The 21584-nt window shown below is 38.7% G+C and overlaps 1 protein-coding gene across 1 annotated transcript; it reads right to left on the reverse strand.

Annotated features, from left to right (window-relative positions):
* Positions 1–15413: 15413 nt before the first annotated feature.
* On the reverse strand, positions 15414–21046 carry sec22bb (SEC22 homolog B, vesicle trafficking protein b). Its single transcript, XM_084722970.1, has 5 exons — positions 20826–21046; positions 18179–18288; positions 17836–17996; positions 17041–17187; positions 15414–16860 (listed from the first exon to the last, which is right to left on the reverse strand). Exons 1-5 carry the CDS (start codon positions 20898–20900, stop codon positions 16706–16708), a joined length of 648 nt encoding a protein of 215 aa, XP_084579096.1. The 5' UTR covers positions 20901–21046; the 3' UTR covers positions 15414–16705.
* Positions 21047–21584: the final 538 nt, after the last annotated feature.

Consider the following 21584-nt stretch of genomic DNA (forward strand, 5'->3'; position numbering starts at 1 on the left):
CACTCTATCTTTATAAACTGTTAGTGACCACAGTAATCCCAAACTAATTATCCCTTATCAGCCTGAATGATCCAGGTGTAAATCACTGGCTCATCACAACAACAAGACCACGTCTCATCCCAGTGATTTGTTTGTCTTTACACCCCGTTAGAGAAACATTGCCGAGCCTCCTGCTGCTGCGACCGGCCCTCTTGTCCTCTATTCAACCCTGCTGAAAGGCCTGGAAGCGGGGGGAGCAAATTGATCTCCTCAGGGGTCCGTACTGACAATGCTTTTGTTGCTGTGGCCAATGTCAAGCTCTTGCTCTCCATGCGTGGTTGGGTGTCAGGTGCTGGCACCACAACAAACGCTGTGCAGGCATTTGGTCAGATGCTGTTTTTGTTGATAAACCATGTCTTGTGTTTGCTTGTTCTGCTTATCTATCACCAAAATACATAAATCCACTGACACAGATGTATCACTTTCTGAGCTATCCCTGCATTTGTGTCACAAGATTGTGAAGTTATGAATTAAATTCAGAATTCCCTTTACTATACTTTCATAATCTCTTATTTCATAGTAAAGCCTATGGCCATGTGATCCAGTAGTAATGTGAAATAAATCACATTAGAGGATCACTTTGTCTGCAGCGCTGTTTTACTAATGATGTCACTCCAGATGTGGGCGCCTAAGTTGAGGAACATGGGGTGAGAAAGGGCGTGGATCTGCCGCGTGAGCAGAAAACGCTGATTAGTTCCTCTTTGCCATTGCGCAGATGAAAGACTTCTGCCACAGAAGTCTGACACAGTCTCAAAAAAGAAAAATAAAGCATTTGAAGTGTTGGGAATGCTCAGTCTCACGGAGGCTTCAAATCCCTTTGAACCATGTTTTTACCAAATTCATCAACAACCTCAACTTCAGATCTCTTTTTTGAGATGGAAAACACCTAAAGTTTCTCAAATTACAGAATTATATAATTACAGTTTTGGTAGTGTTGGTAGTACTGAATCCTTTAAATAAAGGACTGTTGTGTAGGATTTAGTGGCATCTAACAGTGAGCTTATAGACTGCAAACATCTCACCTCACTCTTCCCTTCCAAGCATATAGGAGAACGCACTGCATTTATAACTCTGTGTCTTATCAGTATTGAAGATTAGCCAATGACTTATGATGCAGCTCTATCATGCAGGGTTATGGGCAAAAGCTGTTACCAATAGCAACACTTAATGTTAAAAGTTAAAATTGCGTTCTTTTTAGGGGTAAATTTTACTTGCCAGCTGTTATGAGAATAAATGCCCTTTTTTTTAAAAGAAGAATTGGAAGATTGTATGGAAACAAAGCTACATACATTAAAAAAAATATCCATTGGCAGTTCTAATGGTAAAGTGCTCATTCTAAGGTAACGAAAACACTACAATTCTTATTTTCAGGTGATCGTATGCTTATGAAAACCTGACATATTTTTCAGTTCCCATAAATCTCACACACTGGGCCTTTAAACCACATTAAAATCCAGGTTCTTTGCAGTAAATAAGCCATAAAAAAGAAATCAATGGGTGTGTTGTCAGGATTGCAGGGTCCACTGCATGAGTTTTTTTGTACTTCAGGTATACCACCGAGTAGTTATAAAACTCGGCCTGGATCAGAGCCATCGACCTCTGCCATGCTGGTGGGAGAACCACTTTCATCACCGTCGGGGCTCTTCACACTGATTTGGAGCTCATCAGTCAGGGTGACTCCAGCTGTCTGCCAAGTAGATTTATAATGCAGAACATGGTGTTCAGGGGGCAGATAGTAATGACTGATTACAGTAGTGTCAGTGGGTGTGTGCGTGTGTGCGTGTGTGTGTTCTTGTGCACTGCCCTTAACCATAAACACGCCTTCTTCCCCCATCGTGATGGCCATGGGAAACCAAATCAGCGCCTGTCATTTAAGAAGTCACCCGGCCTTTACGTTCTGAGATGGCAGGCAGCAGAGGCAGTATGAAGTGTATATATGATGCCTTTCTATAATTAGTAGTGGCAGGGACTGATTCACTTTTACCAGCTGTGGTAACTGATTTGCTTGCATAAACAGTTGTACATAACTGAGGCAGGTCTTGTTCAATGGTTCTGGATGCTTTATGCTCATAATTACACTTTTTTGCACCATTGCATTGTTCAAACAACACTGTTAACCTTTAATGCAGCTATGAAAGTTTTACTGAGATCAGGTTTAAGTGTTGACTAGCAGGCATTTTGTGCTGCGCTCACTGAGATGAGGCATTCAAAACTTCGAGGGTTGGGTGTGAAGTTTTGATGCCCCCTGTGCCCTCGTCAGGACTTCTGCACATGTTGTGCCGGAAGCATCGTCTGTCTAATACCGTCTTTACAATGTAAGCAGATCTGGGGGACAGGAAGCTGAAGCAGGGTATATTTAGGGTTGATTATCACCTCCTTTCTCACTGACCTGTTTTGACTGCTGTAAAAGAAGCAGCCCATGCTCTGCAACAGGCTGCAAGATCTGTGAATACATTGTATAAAGGTTTCAATTAAACGGCTAGTGTGCAGGATTTAGTGGCATCTAGCAGCGAGCAGCAAACACCTCGTCTCAGCCTCCTGTTCCAAGCATGTGGGATAACCTACGGTGGCCGCAAAGTTTGCACAATGGACCCTTCCTAAGCCCCGTCACCCTTTTGCTCTATGTACGAACGACAAGTTGAGAGTGGAACGTTGGACACTTTGCGCCCTCAATGGTCGCCATCTTGTCTACGGTGCAGAAGAGGGGCTACCAAACTTGTGAACGTGGCAGCCCAAGCAAGCAGCAGCGGAGAGTTATGCATGTATTTTCGTCATTAAGTACCACTATACTGTTGTCAGATTGAAGTCAATAATACATTTATTTGGTCAAGTTTGTAAAGATTTGGTACCATGAATCAAATATAAATCAACATATTGCTGCGTTTTCAACTGGTAGGATAAGGGAAGGCCAGCCCATCATTAACGGAGATCATGACATATTTTTCTCAAGAAACAGAGCACAAACATAAGCAAATAAAATTAAAAGGACGTTCGTCTTGAATGAAGTGAAACTGAACACAAATGAATAAACAAGCGGGTGTTTTGACGGATGGCAATAAAACCCCACCTAGCTTTAGTTCCCTCACAAAGAAGAAGAAGGTATGATCTGCATTTACAGTAAGGGCACAGTGGGTTACCTCAGTTTAAGACAGCACTACACAAGTGAGTACATGGTGAACAAAGTGTACTACATGACAACGTACTGATGGAAGTATCCAGATTGAGACACAGCTCTAGTTAACTTGCTGGCTAATGATTAATGTTGTACCAATCAGATGTAACTAGTGAGCCAACGATTATTGTAGCTTAATTAGCTAGCCAGTTAGCTACATAGCCAAAAAGCTAGCTAACAACTGATGTAGATTAGCTTTTTGTCTAGCATTTTGGTAAGACTAATCTAAAATGTGACTTGGGCTGTGTCTAAAATTCCACACTAACATGCTATTTAGTACACTAAGTATGAAATCAGTAGTATGTGAGGTGCTTATTACAGTATGCAAACACAGGTTACAATGCTGAAAAATATATCCCACAATGCAGTGCAGTAGTGAAAACAACAACAGAACAGGACAGACAAAGGCTGACAGCAGTTAAAGCAGCTCTGTGTATTGTCAGTAACGCTGAGTGCTAAATGTAAGTATTTAAATTTAAATGTAAGGTTTCACTTTGGTAGATGTCAGTTTTTTTATTAATTCACTGTTGTATGGGTTGCCATGGTTCCGCTTATCGAACTAGCAAGAAGGCACACAGGAAGTGACATTAAACGTGCTGAGCAGTGCGTCCAAAAAGAATCATACTACTGTTTATTTGCAAAAAATATGTTGAATTAATGAACGGTAGCACACATTTTGGGTATGTAGTGCATAGTGTGTGATCACACACGCAGTACACATTTACACATCATTCAGTAGCATCTTGTAACCATCTTCATCCATTCCATCAAAATGTACTTTTCTTTTCAACATAGATAAGTTTAGCACTTAGTATATCAAAGTACAGGAAAAAGAAAAGAAGACATTTGACTGAGGATCTAAAAGGGGCGAGGCTTGGGAAAGGTCAGTTGCGCAAAAGGAGTTATGTGGTGGACTATTTCTTGGCTAGAACCAGTAACTTCTATCTCCATTGGTTGCCTGGCAACAGCTCAGAGTAGAGAAACAGCACACTTAAACATGCAAGATATATTCAACATCTGCCATATTCTGTCAATAAATTACGGTAAATCTTACACACTGGACTTTTAAATCAGGGGAGCTGCATGTGGAAAGTGGCCTTCGGCTCTGTGGTCTTGACTTAGATAATGAGTAGTATTTAACATGTAAGAACCAGATCAGTTGAGTTTCAGATCTCCTTGACACCACCATCAATAGGGAAAGTTTGGCCACCACAGCGGGTGTCTAGTTTACAGAGAGATGCAGAGCTGATACAGCTGGGTTTCCAAGTATTTAATCACAGTAAATCATTTTCCTGTGTGAACTTGAGGTTGTATGGGCCAAATGTCAACATCAGTGCAGATAATGCACACATAAATTAAAATAGCACACAAATCAGCTCTAAATCAGTGTAATCATTTACTTGGGTGGACATGGGAGCATTTTAAAACAAAGTAAACATACCTGCACAAGGTTTTTTTTTACTGGCCTGAGTTTTATTGTAAAGTATTAAGCTGCCACAGATAAAAATTGTAAAGAGTAATGACTCTAAAAACTGATGTACTGTGAGTTTACAGTTCATTAATGTCACACTGAGGTTGTATCATTGGATTAGTCATCAAGATGATGAATAATTTTGTAAACCACTATCACTTTGCCAACAGCACCACATTGCATATGACACACAAAACAGGAAAAAAAACAAATTCAGATTCAAAAGGATTCAAAGGCTTTATTGTCTTATGCAGAAATACATTATTAATACAATGAAATTCTTAGTTTGCCACATCTCTCTACCAGGTGCCATCAATTATTCTGTTTACAAATATGAAAATATACTAGAAACTAAATTTAATAATTAAAGAAAGAAGAAATGATTGCAAAGAGATTAAACTGTTGTGCAGTAAAGTATAAAGATTTTTGCAGTATAAAGCAGTCTGTACAATGTAAAACAGTATAAAACAGTCTGGGCAAGGAGACGATTATGCCATCTTCAGCAGATCTTATTAGAACTATAGTATATGTTACACTAAAGTAGAGTTTTACAGTTGTCAGCTTCCTTGAGGAAAGCAGAGATTTCATGAGTTAGTTCATGTGAGAAACCAAGATAGTGTGTGTATGAGTGAACGTGTGCGTCATGGCGTTCCACAGTGGTCAAAGGTGGAGAGTCAGCGGGCGCGAGGGCCTGATGTGACCAAGCGTGATGTGGGTAGAGACCTCAGCCAAGGGGTCCCTGGTGAGGAGAAAAGGGGAGTTGGCAGAGAGGTGCAGAAACAGGTGATGAAGGAAAGGTGTGAGGAGGAGGAGGAGGAAGGGGAGGTGTGTATGTGAACACGTCCTGTAAGGTGACCTAAGGCTCTGGCAGGGCCAGGTGGACAGGAATGTGCTGTTGTGTGTGGATGGGATCCTCCCTTGAGCGCCCCTGCCTGCCCACCGTCACCCCACACTAGCAGGCTATTTATATTGCACTGTGGGAAAATAACGGCCCCGGCAGTGTCATCTGGGTTCTGCAAGGTTTATACTCCCCACCCACACACAAACACAGACAAACACACATACATAACACCAACACACTTCTCAATTCCAACTTCAGGACAAATGATAGAATATGGCCTTACTGGCATATTAGCCTTGTACATTAGCATTATCGCTGCTGGTGCTCTCAGTATTCTTGAGCCGCCTTCAGATGGTTTCAGCTGTATTCACCCCACAATGGATGGTTTAGATTTGACTTAGATTTGTGCAGAAGTCGTTATGCTGAAAACACCATTGAGGACTAGTTTGTGATGCCTTTAAATGATACTGGCAATGACTAGGAAACCGCTTTTGAATAACTTGACAGGATTTTAAATACACATGCACACACATACACACAACCGGCATGCACTCATGCATGCAAAATTCTCATTAGAAGAGATCAAACATCCGTCAGTCTTCTAAAACTGCCTCTAGGATTAATATAGTGTTAATGGGGGGGGGGGGGGGGGGCGAATATTAGAATTTTGTAAGTGATCAATTTGACCCAGTGAGATGTGAACACTCAGAGGTTTACACTGTAATTTACTGTGAAAAAATAAACCAAATTATGGTTGCTTTTGAACTGGGTCAGAGTAACCCAAAATAACCATATGATTCTTATGTCATCCAAACCCTGACGTATGTTGTAATGAATATTTGAGAATGCACTAAACCACCTTCATCAAACTTAAAGATGAATAATGAAATCAAATGACTTCATGGTGGAGGAAAAACAACTTGGACTGGACACTTGTGGTTTCTGAGGACCACTTTAAAGGGACAATTCACTCCAAAATCAAAACTACATATTTTTGCCAGGACTGCAGTGCTATTTATCCATTTTCACTGTTTGGTGTTTGTGTTGCCGAGTTTTGTAGATATGGACTGTAGAGATGTCTGCTTCCTCTGGAATACAGTGGAACTAGATGGCACTCAGCTTGTGGTGCTCAAATTGCCAATGAAAAAGGAAACTGCTCACGACAGCCAAGTGGTTTGTAGTTCAATTATATTGAAGAGACGGCAGGCATCTCTACAGTTAATATCTCCAAAACTTGGCAATTCACACCAAAACTATCTAGATGGATAAATAGCACTACAAGTGTATTTTTGATTTTTGGGTGAACTGTCCCTTTAAAGATGAACAATAATGTTTATATGTCTTTATGGTGGAGAAAGATCAACTTGGACTGGACACTTTAAGAGTGGAGGTATGTTTGGATGGTGGAAGCTATGGCGACTTGAGGTTAACACCACGACCTCCTGCAAACTCCCACCCAGGGTCATCTCAATGGTTTTCTCAGACATGAGTGGAGATGTATGCACACAGGCCAACTTGTGCGTGCACCAACTGCAACACATAAACACACAAAAATACTGACACGCACATTTAGATCCTCTGTCATCATGCTGTGGTCCCTGAGGCCCGAGGGTGCAGTGGGTCAAACTAATCTGCCACACAGACGGGATGAGAGCACCAGGGAGACATTATAGAGAGAGGAAATGATACTAATAGGCATTAAAACACAGCATGTCGCTTGAAATTATTCAGTGGATGAATAATTTGTTTGGTTTATTCTGTCAAACAAGAATAAATATATATAACACACTTGGCCAAATACAGACAAAAACACAGATTCAAATTATGTGAAACATGGACATGAAAGGAAAAAAGTTCAACATCATCTGGTAGTCAATTCATAGAACATCTTTCCCTGGTTGAGCCTTAACAAGTGGCTTTTGTTTTGTTTGTTTTTTTCATTTTCTCCATGCTCAATTCATAACACGTGTGCAGTGCATGTTTTTCTCAGCATATTTCTGTGTTTAACTCACACGCTGAAAGTTGTAGACGGCGTAAAGTGAGTGTGCTCGGCATATCTTCCAGGGTTAATTGTATCATAAATTCACAAGCTGCTAAAAGACAGGCATGGCTGGAATTCACACTTGAGCCTTCACTTTCTCACAGGCACAACTCAGCATCATGTATGTGTGTCGGATAGGAGACTATTAATAAACCAACAATGTTATCTGTTTGAAGAAATGGAGAGATGAATGGAAAACGAGCAACAGTTATGAGAGAAATGCTGTATGTCGATCCTCTGCAGAACATTACTCATGGCTCTGTATAAAATATCTCTCCTAGTTGTTCCTCCTCTTTCTTTCTTCTCACTATGGCTGCACCAACAAGGATATACTTTAAATTATGTTGCACCAAACCTTTAAACTAACTTAAAATTAACTAAGATTAAATTTAAACTGGTATGTAAACCTAGTTTTAGTTTTTACTCTAAATCTATATTGAATGTAATTCTATTGCGCCAAAAGCTTTGACCTCCAATTTAAACTGTAGTCCAGTATTAACTTTAAGCTAACACTTAAGGAGGTTTAACATTTAAAGGACTGCCTTTTTTAATTGAATTGAGCAAAATAATCATAGTTGCTCCATTAATTTGGCTGAAAAGTTTCTCTCAAAAGAGGAAAAATTAGAGCCTCTCTGTTGAGCCTAACTAGGCAAACTAACTGTTTACCAAACTTGGAAAAAAAGGAACATTTTGTTTTTTAGCGAACGTTAGCTAACAGACAATGTAATGTTTTGTTAACTTTTTAGCTAATGTTAGCAAAGAAATGCAATTACAATCATCACATCATCACAATAATGAGGATGAGGAAACCAGGATTTACTAAACTTAGATTAGTTTTTAATTGTCCAGCAGAGCTCTGCTTAGTTTTAAATCCAGATTCAATCATTATAAACCTAGATTTGTTAAACTCTAATTAGAACTAATCTTGGATTAGATTAATTACTTTGGTGGTGCAAACCAGTCTATACCCTGTTTTTCTGTTTGGCACATTTTTACACACATAAAGGGCAGTTGTAGCACAGACATGAGTATGTATGCAGTGCTGGGAAAAAAGGATAATTTATTACATCAGTTTTATTACAGAGTTAAAGGTCTGCTCTTTTTTAAATAGACTCATGTAGGATTATGACGGCGAGGTGTGAGGGGTCATCATTGGTCTGTGATGAGGTGATAAAGAATACACAGAGTGCAGCACAGGTCCAGGCCTGTGGAAAACACTCCACACTGACCCCCCCTGTGAGAAGTTCCCAGTTCCCAGGACCCGGTGTGTACGATAGGGGGGCAATAACTCATCAGGTCCCTTGACTTCCTCTTTCGGCCTTCTGCATTTTATGACCCTCTCCTCTGCCATACAGCTGCTGTCTCCGCAGCTTCCCTCTGTTCTGATTGGATCAGACGGGAGTTTGAGAGAAGAGGATGAAGGAGAAGAGACAAGGGAAGCAGTTGGGATGAGGTGGGAAGCTGGACTGATATCAGGCGGTATATGTTTTTTTATCACGGCCATTAAAGATGACATGATGGACACAACTTCCCTTGTTGTGGTCCACATCTTACTTAGCCTTCCCACCAAACTACAGCATGGTGGAAACTGACACCAGCAGTCCGATTATCAGTTCAGTACCTGCATAACTAATGACATTCTTATCAGCTTAATCTGTACTTTGTGTTTAGTGCTAATTACCAAATGTTAGCATGCTAACATGCTATATGAGGATGGTGAGAAAGGTAAAGATCATCCCTGCTTAGCATAAGCATGTTAGCATTGACCCTGCAACCCTGTTAGTATGTTGATGTCAGCATTTAGGGGTCTACTGAGCACAGAGCCAGGAGCCTTAGGTGACATGCAAAAGTCAATCATACAACCACAAAGAGGTCACAAAACAACAACATAAACACAAAAGTCCCACAGACAGACACAATCTACCACAAAGAAGACACAAAACAACTACAGAGACACAGAAGTCCCATAAAGTGACACAAAACTACCACGAGGAAGTCACAAAATGATAACAGAGATTTTTTTTTAAAAAAGTGCTATAAAGAGGCACAAAACTACCACAAAGAAAAATATAATAAAAGCTGCAAAACAACTACAAAGAAACACTGTTGGGCCTTTTACATCTCTGTGTCCAGGGGACCAGTGTCTCATAAAGAGTTCATGGCTGATGAGCTATGCATGGTTACCCAAACAAACTAAAGTTCCAAACAGTTATAATCTCTTTTTAATCTTACATGTTACTATTTGCTGATCATTAACAATAAGCATATCCCCTGTGGTTTTGAAAGTAATGCGCACATCCTTTTGTGCAACAAAAGATGAATTGAAGCTTTTAAGATGAAACTTGTTGAACAGTGGCTCAAAACAACCCACTGGTACTTGGCAAAATCAACCAAGGATTGTACCTGTGCTATATTAATCCAAACTGGCTTAGTTTTCAACTCAATGATTTTTAGTCTGTTGGTTAAATTGTCTAAGGGTGTCTTTTTTTTTCCCTTTCTCTTTTGTCACATCCTGTCAGAGACTGAAGTCTGCTCACCCCCTCACCCTCGGGGGAGTAGATGAAGCTGTCAGAGAGCAGCAGCAGGGACAGACCCTTTGCAAACCATGTCTACACTGTGATCTCCCATTAATGAGATCATATCTCTGAAGTTCACTGGACATGGGGCACACCGAGGAAACATCAATGAATTTGCATGTGGGTGTCTGCTCATGTGATGAAGTTACTTTGCCAAAATCATGACTGAAACTCTCTCTCTCTCTCTCTCTCTCTCTCTCTGTGTGTGTCTGAATTTGCATGCTTGACTGTTCCACTGACTTTGAGATGAAGTGGCTGAAGGTGAGGGTGAAGGTCAAGGTCACGTTGTTTCAATGTCCTGTTTCTTTAAGATTACACAACCCTCAGGAGAAGTCGAGTGTGGGTGGACAGTCTTGTGGTTGTGTCTGTGTGTCTTTGACAGGAAATTTAATCAAGATAGGGTAATATGAGTTGGCAACAGTGCACACCACAGGTTTTGTTCCTTGAAAACTGATAAACGTGCATGAGCGCTGCAACCTTTCCACCCGGTGCTGGTTTGTGAGTGTGTGTTTAAATCAGCCTGTGTGTGTTTAGTACATGCGCCGTATTCCTGACCCCTGATCACACAAAGTATTTTAATCCAATCAGCTTCGTTTTCACATGACTGTCACACACTCGCTGCTGCTATGGTAACCTGCAGAGGAAGGAGAGAAAGTGCTGGAGTGAGAGAGGGGTATGTTGTCCTCTCTTTAATCACTGTGACATTTACACACACATAATCACACACACTGCTTTTACACTTTAACTCTCAGGTTTCTCTTCCTTGTTTCTGACTTCACAACGATTTTTGAAGGTACTTGAAAGCCCTGGTGGAAAATAAATATGCTAAGTATGTTGAATTTTGGCAGATTTGAATATGTCAGACTAATCTTCAGTATATTAAATGTGTGTTAAATCTGTGTTAAAGGTAGAGTCAGTAGGATTTATTCTGGCTGTTAATAAATGCATCAGGACATCAAATATCAGCATTTAGAGTTAGTGAAACATCCCAAGCACAGCAAAACAATGAGAAAAAAATGAGGAAATACAGTCAGAGGGCAGGGTCTCTGCAGAAACAGCCACCACCACACACTTACAGTGGGTCAGAAGTCACGATTGCAATGGATTATATAATATGAGTCTATACATTGTTTTTTTAGGGAAAATATTGCAGATTATACCTTTAAAGATTACTTAACTTGAAGTTTGCTAATTTGGAACAACTTATTTTGTACCAAGTTGCAGCTGAATTGTAGAAATACCCTATTTTAAGTGTATTAAGTACACTTTTATGTACTAAAGTTGAAGAACTTCAACTATACTTACATTTTAAGTATAATGCGGCTGCTGCTGGTGGTGTAAGTACTAATATAAATGCTTGATTAACAAAATTAAAGTTTACCTTGTTTATACTGTTTTTTCTGTACACTGAAATGACAGTTTTAAAGTACAGCTTTAAATAAACTTTAAGCATACTTAGACACTTCTAATGAGGAGAAATTAAAGTACACTTTAATAAAGCATACTTTTAGTGCATTACAAAGGACTTGAAAATAGGCTAATTATACTTTCCAAAAGTGCACACACACACAGACACACTTACCAAGCTGAAGCTGAACTTAATGACATTATTTTGAAACTCCTTTTACAAGTACACTTTATTATACTTGGAATAACTTTTGTAGTCTTAAATTATATTTAAAATACACTAAACTATGCTACTTTTTTTTTTACATGGGTGGAAAATCCACCAGTTTAGACAATGATTTAAAAATATACTGTGTATGCAATGGGAAATTAAAGGTATCTTACTTTTCTGTGTCTGGCAAGTCAGGTTTAAAGGGTTAAATCTAGTGTGACAGATCTACAGAGTATGACTGAAACTGACAGACAGGATAGACAAGACTGCAAATATCGGTACAGAGTCACACATCACAGCACAACCATACAGACACAATAACAGCAGTTAGCAGTTATCTACAAGACCGCTAATAAAAAAAAAGGAGGGTTTTGCAAAAAAGCATCTTTCAGGTAATGAAAGCTGTTTAAGTGGAACATGATTACAAAGAAAGATAACTTTGATCACAACTGAGGCCACACTCACAAATACCCGCTTCCCTTGAAAGGTGAAAAGGTTAGCCTGTGCCCTGTGGTTTGTTTTTGGCATGCTACCCTCTGCTGCTTCTCATTTTTTCTCTGACATTTCCTGTTCTACATCAAGCTGAAGAATCAGACTCTTGCTTCTCTGTAAGCTTTCAGTGCTTATAGTTGCTGGACCTACTCTTATGTGCAAAAAAAAAAAAAAAAAAAGTCTCTTTCTCTTACTCCGGAAACTGCAGCCTATATTTTCCCATCGTTTAAAATCTAACCCATGATTTGGAGCTCAGCTAGCAGGAGGTGGTTGTCAGCAGCAGCAGAAGTTGCAAGTCAGGGAGATTTTGAGGCTGATTTCTCAGCTGCAGTGTGCAAAGCACTCTACCTGCTGGTCAAGAGTGGGACCGGCAGACTCTGTCTATAATGGCAAACACCATAAACTAGAACAAGTCAAAGTATTTCTGGAAAACGGTGGTTGTGGAAGTGACACAATAATACCTGGCAGAGGCCTCTGAGTCACCGAGTTTCCTACTCAGAAGTTGGGCTCAACTGTGAGTTTTTAAATTTATGTTTTTTCCCCATTTAATATAAAGAGACTTCCTGGAAATGTTTTGCATACTGTACAGTGCTCAGATAGTAATAAGAAAACCTGTCTTAAAGGTTAACTCTTACAAAACATCCACTGTACCTAAAAATACACGGTTTTTAAACGTCATCATCACCGTCAAATATTATAACAATGTAGTATATACTGGTTATAATCATGCATACATGTATATACTGTACATAATCACCAACTTCATGTATATGAAGTAGCCTATAACATGATATTGGAAAAGATAATTTACATATTGTCAAATAAACAAAGTGTTTGGGGAAATCTAAAAATATTTTATTACATTCCTCAAAAATACAATCATAAGAGATTACTAAATATCTTTTATTTATACAAAATGTGATCACTTTTGCAACAGGACTGACATAAACAGTAATTTTTCTGTATTTATTTTCTGTTTTTGTTTGTGTATTTATTTGATGTGTTTATTTTGTTGTTGTTTTTGTGGGTTTATGTCATACAGTCATCTTTTTTTTTTTTAGTTATACATTATTGTTTGTGTTTTGTTTATGTGTTATTGGGTAAGTGTGTGGGAAAGTGGAGTGGGATGAGGGGGAGTATTGTTCGTCCTTATCATGCGCACTGATAAAAAAAAAAATAATAATAATAAACAATGTTTACAAAAAACTTAACATATTACGTTAATCTTTTAGTGTTTATTCCAGCTCTCTGTGCACTCTGCATTGTTTTTTTTTCCTGTTAACAATTTACAGAAACAGTTTGACTTGCACAGAATGTTGTTATTTATTGTTGCTTTTTACATAAATTTATATAATCATCTGTTTTCCCACCTCGTTGTTTGCCCATTACAGTTAAATGTTTAAGTTTTAGCTGAATGTATTTTTCCTGTAAATTGTTCTGTGTGTAAAACTGAGTGAAATGAAAAGCTGGGGTCAGATTCCTTGTATGTGTACATATATTTAACTAATAAAGCTGATTCTGTAAATTAAAAAAGACATATACAATTAAGAAAATAACTTCTTTACCAGCTGCAACATTAGTGATGCTTACACATCCATGCATCTCTAATTATAATCCAGTATATAAGATATTATGAAAAGGGTCATTCTACATACTGAGTAGATGACAATAATAAGAACAGCAAAACAAAATTGTTTTATTTAACTTTTACTGGTGCAGGAATTGGGAGTGGGGAATTACAGTTCTGTATGTTTATTATATAGATAAATGACTTAACCAATATTGAGAATTTCCTCCAGTCTTTATGATGCAAGCATTTCTATTTGCATTCCTAGTTGGCGAGCATCTGATAAGCACAGTTCAGCTGAAGATCGTGTGACAGACAGGAGGCATGTTTTGTGCAAATGATTTTATTCATAGATAGCAGACAGAACAGAAAAGAGAAGGTGTCCTTTCCAGCCATGAGCGGCTGCCTGACACACCTGTGACTCTCAGCCTGAATTTTTCCACTTTTAAACCGAGTCTGCACGTGTAAACTTTGTACAAAATAAAAAGACCAGACATCTTGTCCTTTTTTTTAAAAATGCCTGCTAAAAGGAAGGTGCTGGTCCACACAGTTACGGTGGAAGAGAGCATAAGGGGTATGACGACACACTCAGTTGAGGTCAAGTGAGGGACTGTATGAAAATGATTTGAGGCAGGGAGAGGCAGGGAGAGGAAATAAATCCCACATTTTACTTTTAAAAAATAAGGCCCTCCCAGGAATTATTTATATTGTCTGCAGGCCCTCCTCTTAGAAAAAAAAAAAACTGCAAAAAGAAACTGAGATCAGATTTAAGATTAGATACATAATCTAATATAAACTTTCACATATTTTGAAATAAGCAGTTTCACAATAGTCACATATAAACATTAGCACTGTGGCAAAGAAAAAATTAACAGCCTCTATTTTAGAACAGATGCAACCTAAAAAGCTTTAAAAAGCCTGAACAGGCCAACTTTATAGGACAAATTTAACTTGTTTTGCTATAAAATGACTAAAATGAAGGATGGAACAACTGCTGGTAGAGATAACGTCTAATCAGAATAATGTGGCCTCAATACAAATATTACTCAATTGTCTCAATAAAAAGCTACTGCCGACAATGACCCTGATAAAGACCTATGTTGGTTGCAAAGTGTCGGTCACTTAAAACACTTTTTGTGATGTGAAATAAAGGCATATTAAGTTTGCACAAATCCTACAGTGTGCCTTGAATCATTTTTGAAAAAATATCACATTTTACTCATACAATGAGCCCTTCACAAGATGAAATAAACAGACTACACTTGAAGTACTCAAAAACACCTGTATGTGTCACCACAGAGAGCCAGCAGCAGTTGAACTCCATTGTCCTCATAAATACACATATTATTTGTTTCTCATGATTAACATAATGGTTGTATTAGCTGGTTGACTGTGATGGGAAAAATGTGAAAGTGAAAAGATTTTTGTCCTGAGCCAGAAGTTAGCAACCTGTGCCTCTTGAGCCACGTGGCCACGTGGCTCCTTCTGGCTTTGATAAAAAATATCTCTCTCTCTATATATATGGAAATTAATATCTTTTTTTCAACATTTTCATTATCACTTACAATTGCTGTTGGTTTAAAGTGATTCTGTAAAAATGAATCAAAAACCAGTTTTAATATTTTGTTAATATGCATCATAGTCTACGTTCACAGCTCAGCATCTTTTCCTCTTCCTTTTTCCAGTGGTTAGTCTCGAGTCTCCATAGCCTAGCCAAGGATGCCAAGTATAAACATTTTGTTATTTTTTTGACCCAAATGGGTCTTTTGATAGCAAAGGTTGCTGACCTCTGTCCTACACAATGTTTTGTGACTATTTGAAAAAAATAAAAAAATAAATAAAAACAAAAATCATCTCACAGGGGAAAGCTGAAGTATAAATTTGACACGAGTAAAAATTAAATGACCTTCTGCTGCCCTCCCAAAAGAGTCAAACTACCTTTCCCTTTAGCAAAAAACAAAATGCACATCACCCTCCCCCCTTCTTCTCACCACCCTTAACCCCTAATCATTTTTGTACAGTCCCTTATAGGGTCACTGACATCCCATAATGGTGAAAAACATCTCCTAAAACAGACACGGGTGAAACAGCGTTTTGCAAGGCTTCCATACAATGTTTTTTAAGAAACAGTCTACTTAAATTGCTTTTCCTATGTTGTTGCTAAGCTTATTCAGCTGCCTAGAATCAATGCTATCTTGTCCAAATATATCTAACTGTGATACATACTGTATGTTGTCCAGGCCTCTCGAAGCCATCACTACTCTGATTATAATGTTAATGAACGCAGATACCCATATGATGTGTTCAGGATAAATAAAGTTATGGGTTTTTGTGTTGTTGTTTTTTTGTTCTTTTTTGTATTATTTGTCTTCTTTGACAGTATACAAGAGTAAATCAGTCTGGTTACAGTACAGTACAGCTTTGGAAACTCACAAAAAAGGAAATTTTCTTTTTCTCTTCAATTTTCCTCCACACCTCAAAACCAATCACCTTCAAAAACAAAACCAATCAACCCACAGACACACACACAGAGACACACAGACACACACAGACACACACACACACACACACACACACACACACACACACACACACACACACACACACACACACACACACATTCATTTTCTCTTAAATGATCTCCAGGGCAACTACTAGCGCATTACTGTATAACTGTTAATAATAAAACTATGTATTATGACATCATTTATATTCAGATCACACATCCATGGACAGGCGAGAACAAAATGGGCGGTGGTTTGTCTGCAAAGTCTCATTAAGAGCAGGGATCCTGTTTTTAGTCGAAGGTGACATCTTTTCTTAGTGTCTGCAGACTCATTTTCCACTTCAATACCTCCCTCCTCCTCCTCTTCACATCTCTCTCTCTCTCAGAGCCACCAAAAGCGTACGTAGACAATGAGCATGATGAAAAAGACACCGCCGGCTGCCAGCTTGGCATAGGTGGAGCGGGTATTCAGATACTTGGCGTCGCTCCTGTACTTCTTTGACAGGCTGGACAAGTTGCTGGCCTTGGAGTCTAGTGCTGCAGGGCAGAAGAAACGGAGAAAAACAAGAGTTAAAAACAAAGGAGGAAAGAGGAGAGTGGGAAAAGGAGGAGGGAGGGACACAGATAAGGGCAAAATCAATGAATCTGAGGAGCACCCTATTATTGAGAAAGACACACTGAAAAAACCCGAAGAGACCAGAGAAAAGATGGCCTCACCAGAGAGAGCCTCTCCTCTCTGCAGCACCTCCTCTATGTTAGCCACCATGATCCTCTGTACGTCCTGGAGCTCTGTGTTGATGCTGCCCAGATTCCTTCTCGCTCGGCTGTCAATGTACGACTTCTTGGTTTTTTGGATGTAGGTGTCTGGTGAGGAGTCGAAACAAAAAAATAAAAGCAGTTAAAAGGCAAATAAATTATGCGGATGACACTCAGTACTTTCCCTTCTCTAACAGATTTAAAGACATTGTTTTGTGAGGCACTGTTGGATAGGAAGTGATGCAGAATTGACCAGGGATGCAAGAAAAGTCGAAAGTTAAAAAATAAATAAATAAAACTCTAAACTTGGCATTGAGAGTAAAATCTGCCTGGAGGGTTGGTTGTGACTTGCCACAAAAAAACAAAACAAAACACCAAACTGCTTTAGAAAAAATGATGCTGTGGAGGGCAAGGGAGTTGTTGCCCACAGCGACAAGCCACAGTTGCGGAGGCAGTGTTGCATGCACCACAAATAAACCAAGTGCAAATGACTCAAAATGACATATATGTCTGCTGGAGAGTACCAGTGGCTGTACAGGACCTTAAATACACTGCATAAGTGTCAAACATTTGGTTACATTGTGACACAGCAGCAGTTTGGTCGGGTTAGGCTGCAAAACTATTTGGTTAGGTTCAGGAAAAGGTAGTGATTTGGTTAAATAAGTCATCATTAGTGTGACCAGAAGTGTGACACGCTTAAACATTTCTGCCCAGACAGCAGTAATCCAGCTGCTCCTGGCTGTCTTTTCATCTTACCAAATTCAATGAAGGAGTAGGGCCGAGACACTGTGGGGACCCTCTTTCCGTGCTGCTCGTGAAACTCTGCCTGCAGGTCTTCTAGGTAAGCGAAAGCCAGCTTCTTAGGAAAGCTAGCTTCACACAGGACAAGGTAGCACACACCTTTCTCTATAAAATAGCTGCGAAGAGAGGATAAATGGAAGTTGGGTGCAGATTAGAAGCATGATTAACATTAACACGTCAGAGCCTCATGTTGCGAAATTACTGTGGCTCAAAACTGTCAAGAAACCCATTAGGAAATAACTGTATTGATTTTAGTGATTTTTTTTTTTACTAAACTCATGCTCTTTTTCGTACTCACTGAAATGCCATGGAACCAGCCTCTAAAGTGCAGCGTGTGGGACTCTGCTCATTGAGTTTCCTGAAGAGCTGCTTGGCTTGACTCTGATACTGCTGAAGGTCCCGACCCAACTAAACAGACAAGAAAAAAAAAAAAAAAAAAAAAACAAGAACAAACTCCAGTTACAACACAGCTCCCTCGCATCTCACACGGAAAATATGGAGTTTAATCAGGGCAAGAAATTGACTTTTTGCCACATTTGCATAGTTCACAAGCCAGTTTCACAATTCTATCACTAGAAGAGACAGACATGACAAAAATGTGAATGTGGTTTCTTGCTAAAGTGTTTGACAAGACAGACAAAAATAGCAGACACCTACAGTCCAGATTTCACACAGTTTTCTTTGATGGTATTAATTTCTTGCCCTTTAGAATGTACTGAAAATGCATAATTGGCATAAAAGACAGACCGAGTGGTGTGATGTTACATCTAAGACTGAAGGCAATGTTTTTATAAAGAACAAACAGCCACTCCAGCTGTTTGTGGTGATTTGTTTATGGTCAGCATTTGGCTGGTGGATGGCGATTCAGTTCTTGGATGTTGTTGACTCGAGCAAATGAATCTTTACAGCAACACTGCAGCATTACAGAAACATGTATGATGATGTTGAAGCAGAGAACACACAACAAACCTTTTCACTTCCCTTTTTGAAAGCAAACAAGAGAGTGAGGGAAAGATGTTAGACTCCTGGTAAGTCATGCTCAAACATAATTAAACAGCTTAACATACATGTTACAATGCCACCCATTTTTTTAACATTTTCATATGTTAAGATTATGTTTGTGCCCCAGGCCACGACAGTCAGATTCACTCAACTGGAAACAGGTAAAGAAAGTAATCAGAGGGGAAAACCCAAACGCATGTGATGCCACTGGGATGTAAAATAAGTGACGAAGGAGGTGACTGTAAAGTCATTTTATGGCAAGCTGAGTTGTCTTATCAAAACAAATCTTACATTCAAAACTGCTAATAGAAATAGGCCTATAGCAATAAATCATATGACTTAATACAGTCAGCATTTTATTGATTAGCCTCTCCATGGAGGAAATTTAGACATTTGAAAAAAAGACAAGTAAAAGACTAACAGCATCTTCACCTCTATGAAGATACTTTTGTTGTGAGGCCAGTATCAACATGGACAAAGACATTTTTGGTGAGAAGCCCCTAAATTTGGTTATTAAAAATGCCTGATAAATATTGGGGCCAATAAATCAATTACATTATTATTTATTATTTCGATTATGAAATTATAGCTGAGAAATATCAGATATAATAATGTCTGATTTGACAGATTATATCAAAGCATTTAATTTGAATTCTTATGCAGAATGCTCTGTAAAGGGTTTTGCTGAAATAGTGCTTTCAGTGCTTCACGATATGGCAATAAATATATAAATAATAATGATAATCCTATTGTGAATATTTTCACAAAGATTGTGATTGTGAATGATTCACAGCTAGTGGAAATGATAATTTTTGCATCACAATTTTCATTTTCACTGAAAAAGAGAACAACACTTGTAGGTCAGGACATCTCTGCAGCACTACAGTACTTCATCGTAGTATGCAATTTGGATATTGCACTTGGCCATGTTATGATTTCAAAAATATTTTGATCAATTGTGAAAGCCCTAGATATCAGAGGTGTGAAAGATTAAATCATCCATTCTTGCTCACTACATATTAGCCTCTTACTCTCAGGTGTGCATAAACTACAGGTTATATGAACTTCATTTTACAACACAAAAATGATCAGTTATGTTATTGGTATCAGCCACAGGAAGCACATAATTGAGGGTATTTGTTGAGGGGAAAAAAATCCATATCATCCCTAACAAAAAGATCAACATGTCAGTGCCCTCTGGTGGATAAATCATGTGGTGGAGACTGTTTCTAATTTATATCAAAAGTATCGTTGACATTTCTGCATAACAATTCCTTAATACTCATCGGGGACATACTTATATACAGATATCTATAAGCTAAAATCTGAAATATACATATATATATATATATATATATATATATATATATATATATATATATATATATATATATTGGCCAGGCTCTAATATGACATGGATGTAGAAAAATGTCAAATTATACATTTAGTCAGGTGTTACTGACTTCATTCTACAATATACCAGACAAACTGCATGATTTGCAACACTCTTTAATTTTTATACAACGTAAAGATACGTCTCTTTATGTGTACAGCAGCTTTATCAGATTATTTTTTTTTAGTAAAGACTGTGTTTAGGTTCAGTAACAAGATGCAGCAGAATAGTTTTACTGAACTAAGAGCTGAAGTTATGAAATATTCAGATGAATGAGAACAGGATCTGAATAAGGGTGAAGGTTGAAACACAGGAAGCCTGGTCTTCAAACACTCTGAGGAATGAGTCAGTTGTCTTATGTAAATAACAGCCTCGGCTCTGTGTACAGGTACACAGACAGGCCTCAGTTCATGTTAGCTAACGTGTCACAACTTGGAGGCATTTCCAGCGGCAGAAGCCTGTAGTGATAACAGCAAAACAGACAGACAAGGCGGGCAGATAGATAGACAGCTAACGTTAGCGACCACTGAGGTAAAAAAATATTTTTAACCTGCTCGTCCTCCTGCATCGAGGCGGCTAACGGCAGCCCGTCAGCCAGCCGAGCGATCATCGTCAGCAGCACCATGTCTCCGCAGTGTCCCGGTGTCTCTACCAGCAGCCCGCTAACTGTTACTACAGGTAAACTGGTACCAGTGTTTGACAGGCTGGAAACTGACAACACCACAGGGCTGATGCGCTGAGCTGGCCGGAAACGCTAGAGCTTTGTGTGTCACAGTCAAATCGTTCCGTCGCCTCTGTATGCGGAAGCAAAGGGCCACAAAAATAGTTCCGCTCCCATCACTTTGACTTGCATCGTTTTCTACAATGACTCAGTGTCTGTGTCTGTATATATACTGACTATTTGTACTTTATTTTATTTCCTAGTGAACTATTACTATCGTCCTTATATGTCACAAGAAATTATTGTGTATTATATTCGTCCTCCTTGACACCAACTAACTAACTAAATAATAAATACGTTTTCTTTTCTCATGTTTCCATTCAGTGAAGAGGGCCATGACATTCAACTGAAGGAAAAAGCTAATAACTGGACCTTGAGTAAAGATTATTTTTGACTGACTACTAACATCAAGAATGATTTTTAGGGTTAAACTGGGAGAGTTGATAATAATAATAAATAATTATAATTTTATGAGTATTAAAAACTATATCTTCCTTATGAAAAATAATGAATAATATAATTAACAGTTTGACTGGTGTCAAGATGATAACATAAAACCTATTAATTTATTTGTCATTTGTATATTTA

The sequence above is a fragment of the Lutjanus erythropterus genome, chromosome 7, assembly GCF_056507025.1.
Source record: "Lutjanus erythropterus isolate fLutEry1 chromosome 7, fLutEry1.hap2, whole genome shotgun sequence".
NCBI classification, from domain to species: Eukaryota; Metazoa; Chordata; class Actinopteri; order Lutjaniformes; family Lutjanidae; genus Lutjanus; species Lutjanus erythropterus.

Bases quoted from the DNA above. Each gene is read 5' to 3' on its own strand.
- sec22bb (XM_084722970.1), bottom strand. From the start codon at position 20,900: ATGGTGCTGCTGACGATGATCGCTCGGCTGGCTGACGGGCTGCCGTTA. The intron at 17,188-17,835 runs GTAAGATGAAAA...ACTCCTCACCAG, and splicing joins CTACTCCTTCATTGAATTTG to ACACCTACATCCAAAAAACC. The intron at 16,861-17,040 runs GTGAGGCCATCT...TCTGCCCTGCAG, and splicing joins GAGAGGAGAGGCTCTCTCTG to CACTAGACTCCAAGGCCAGC.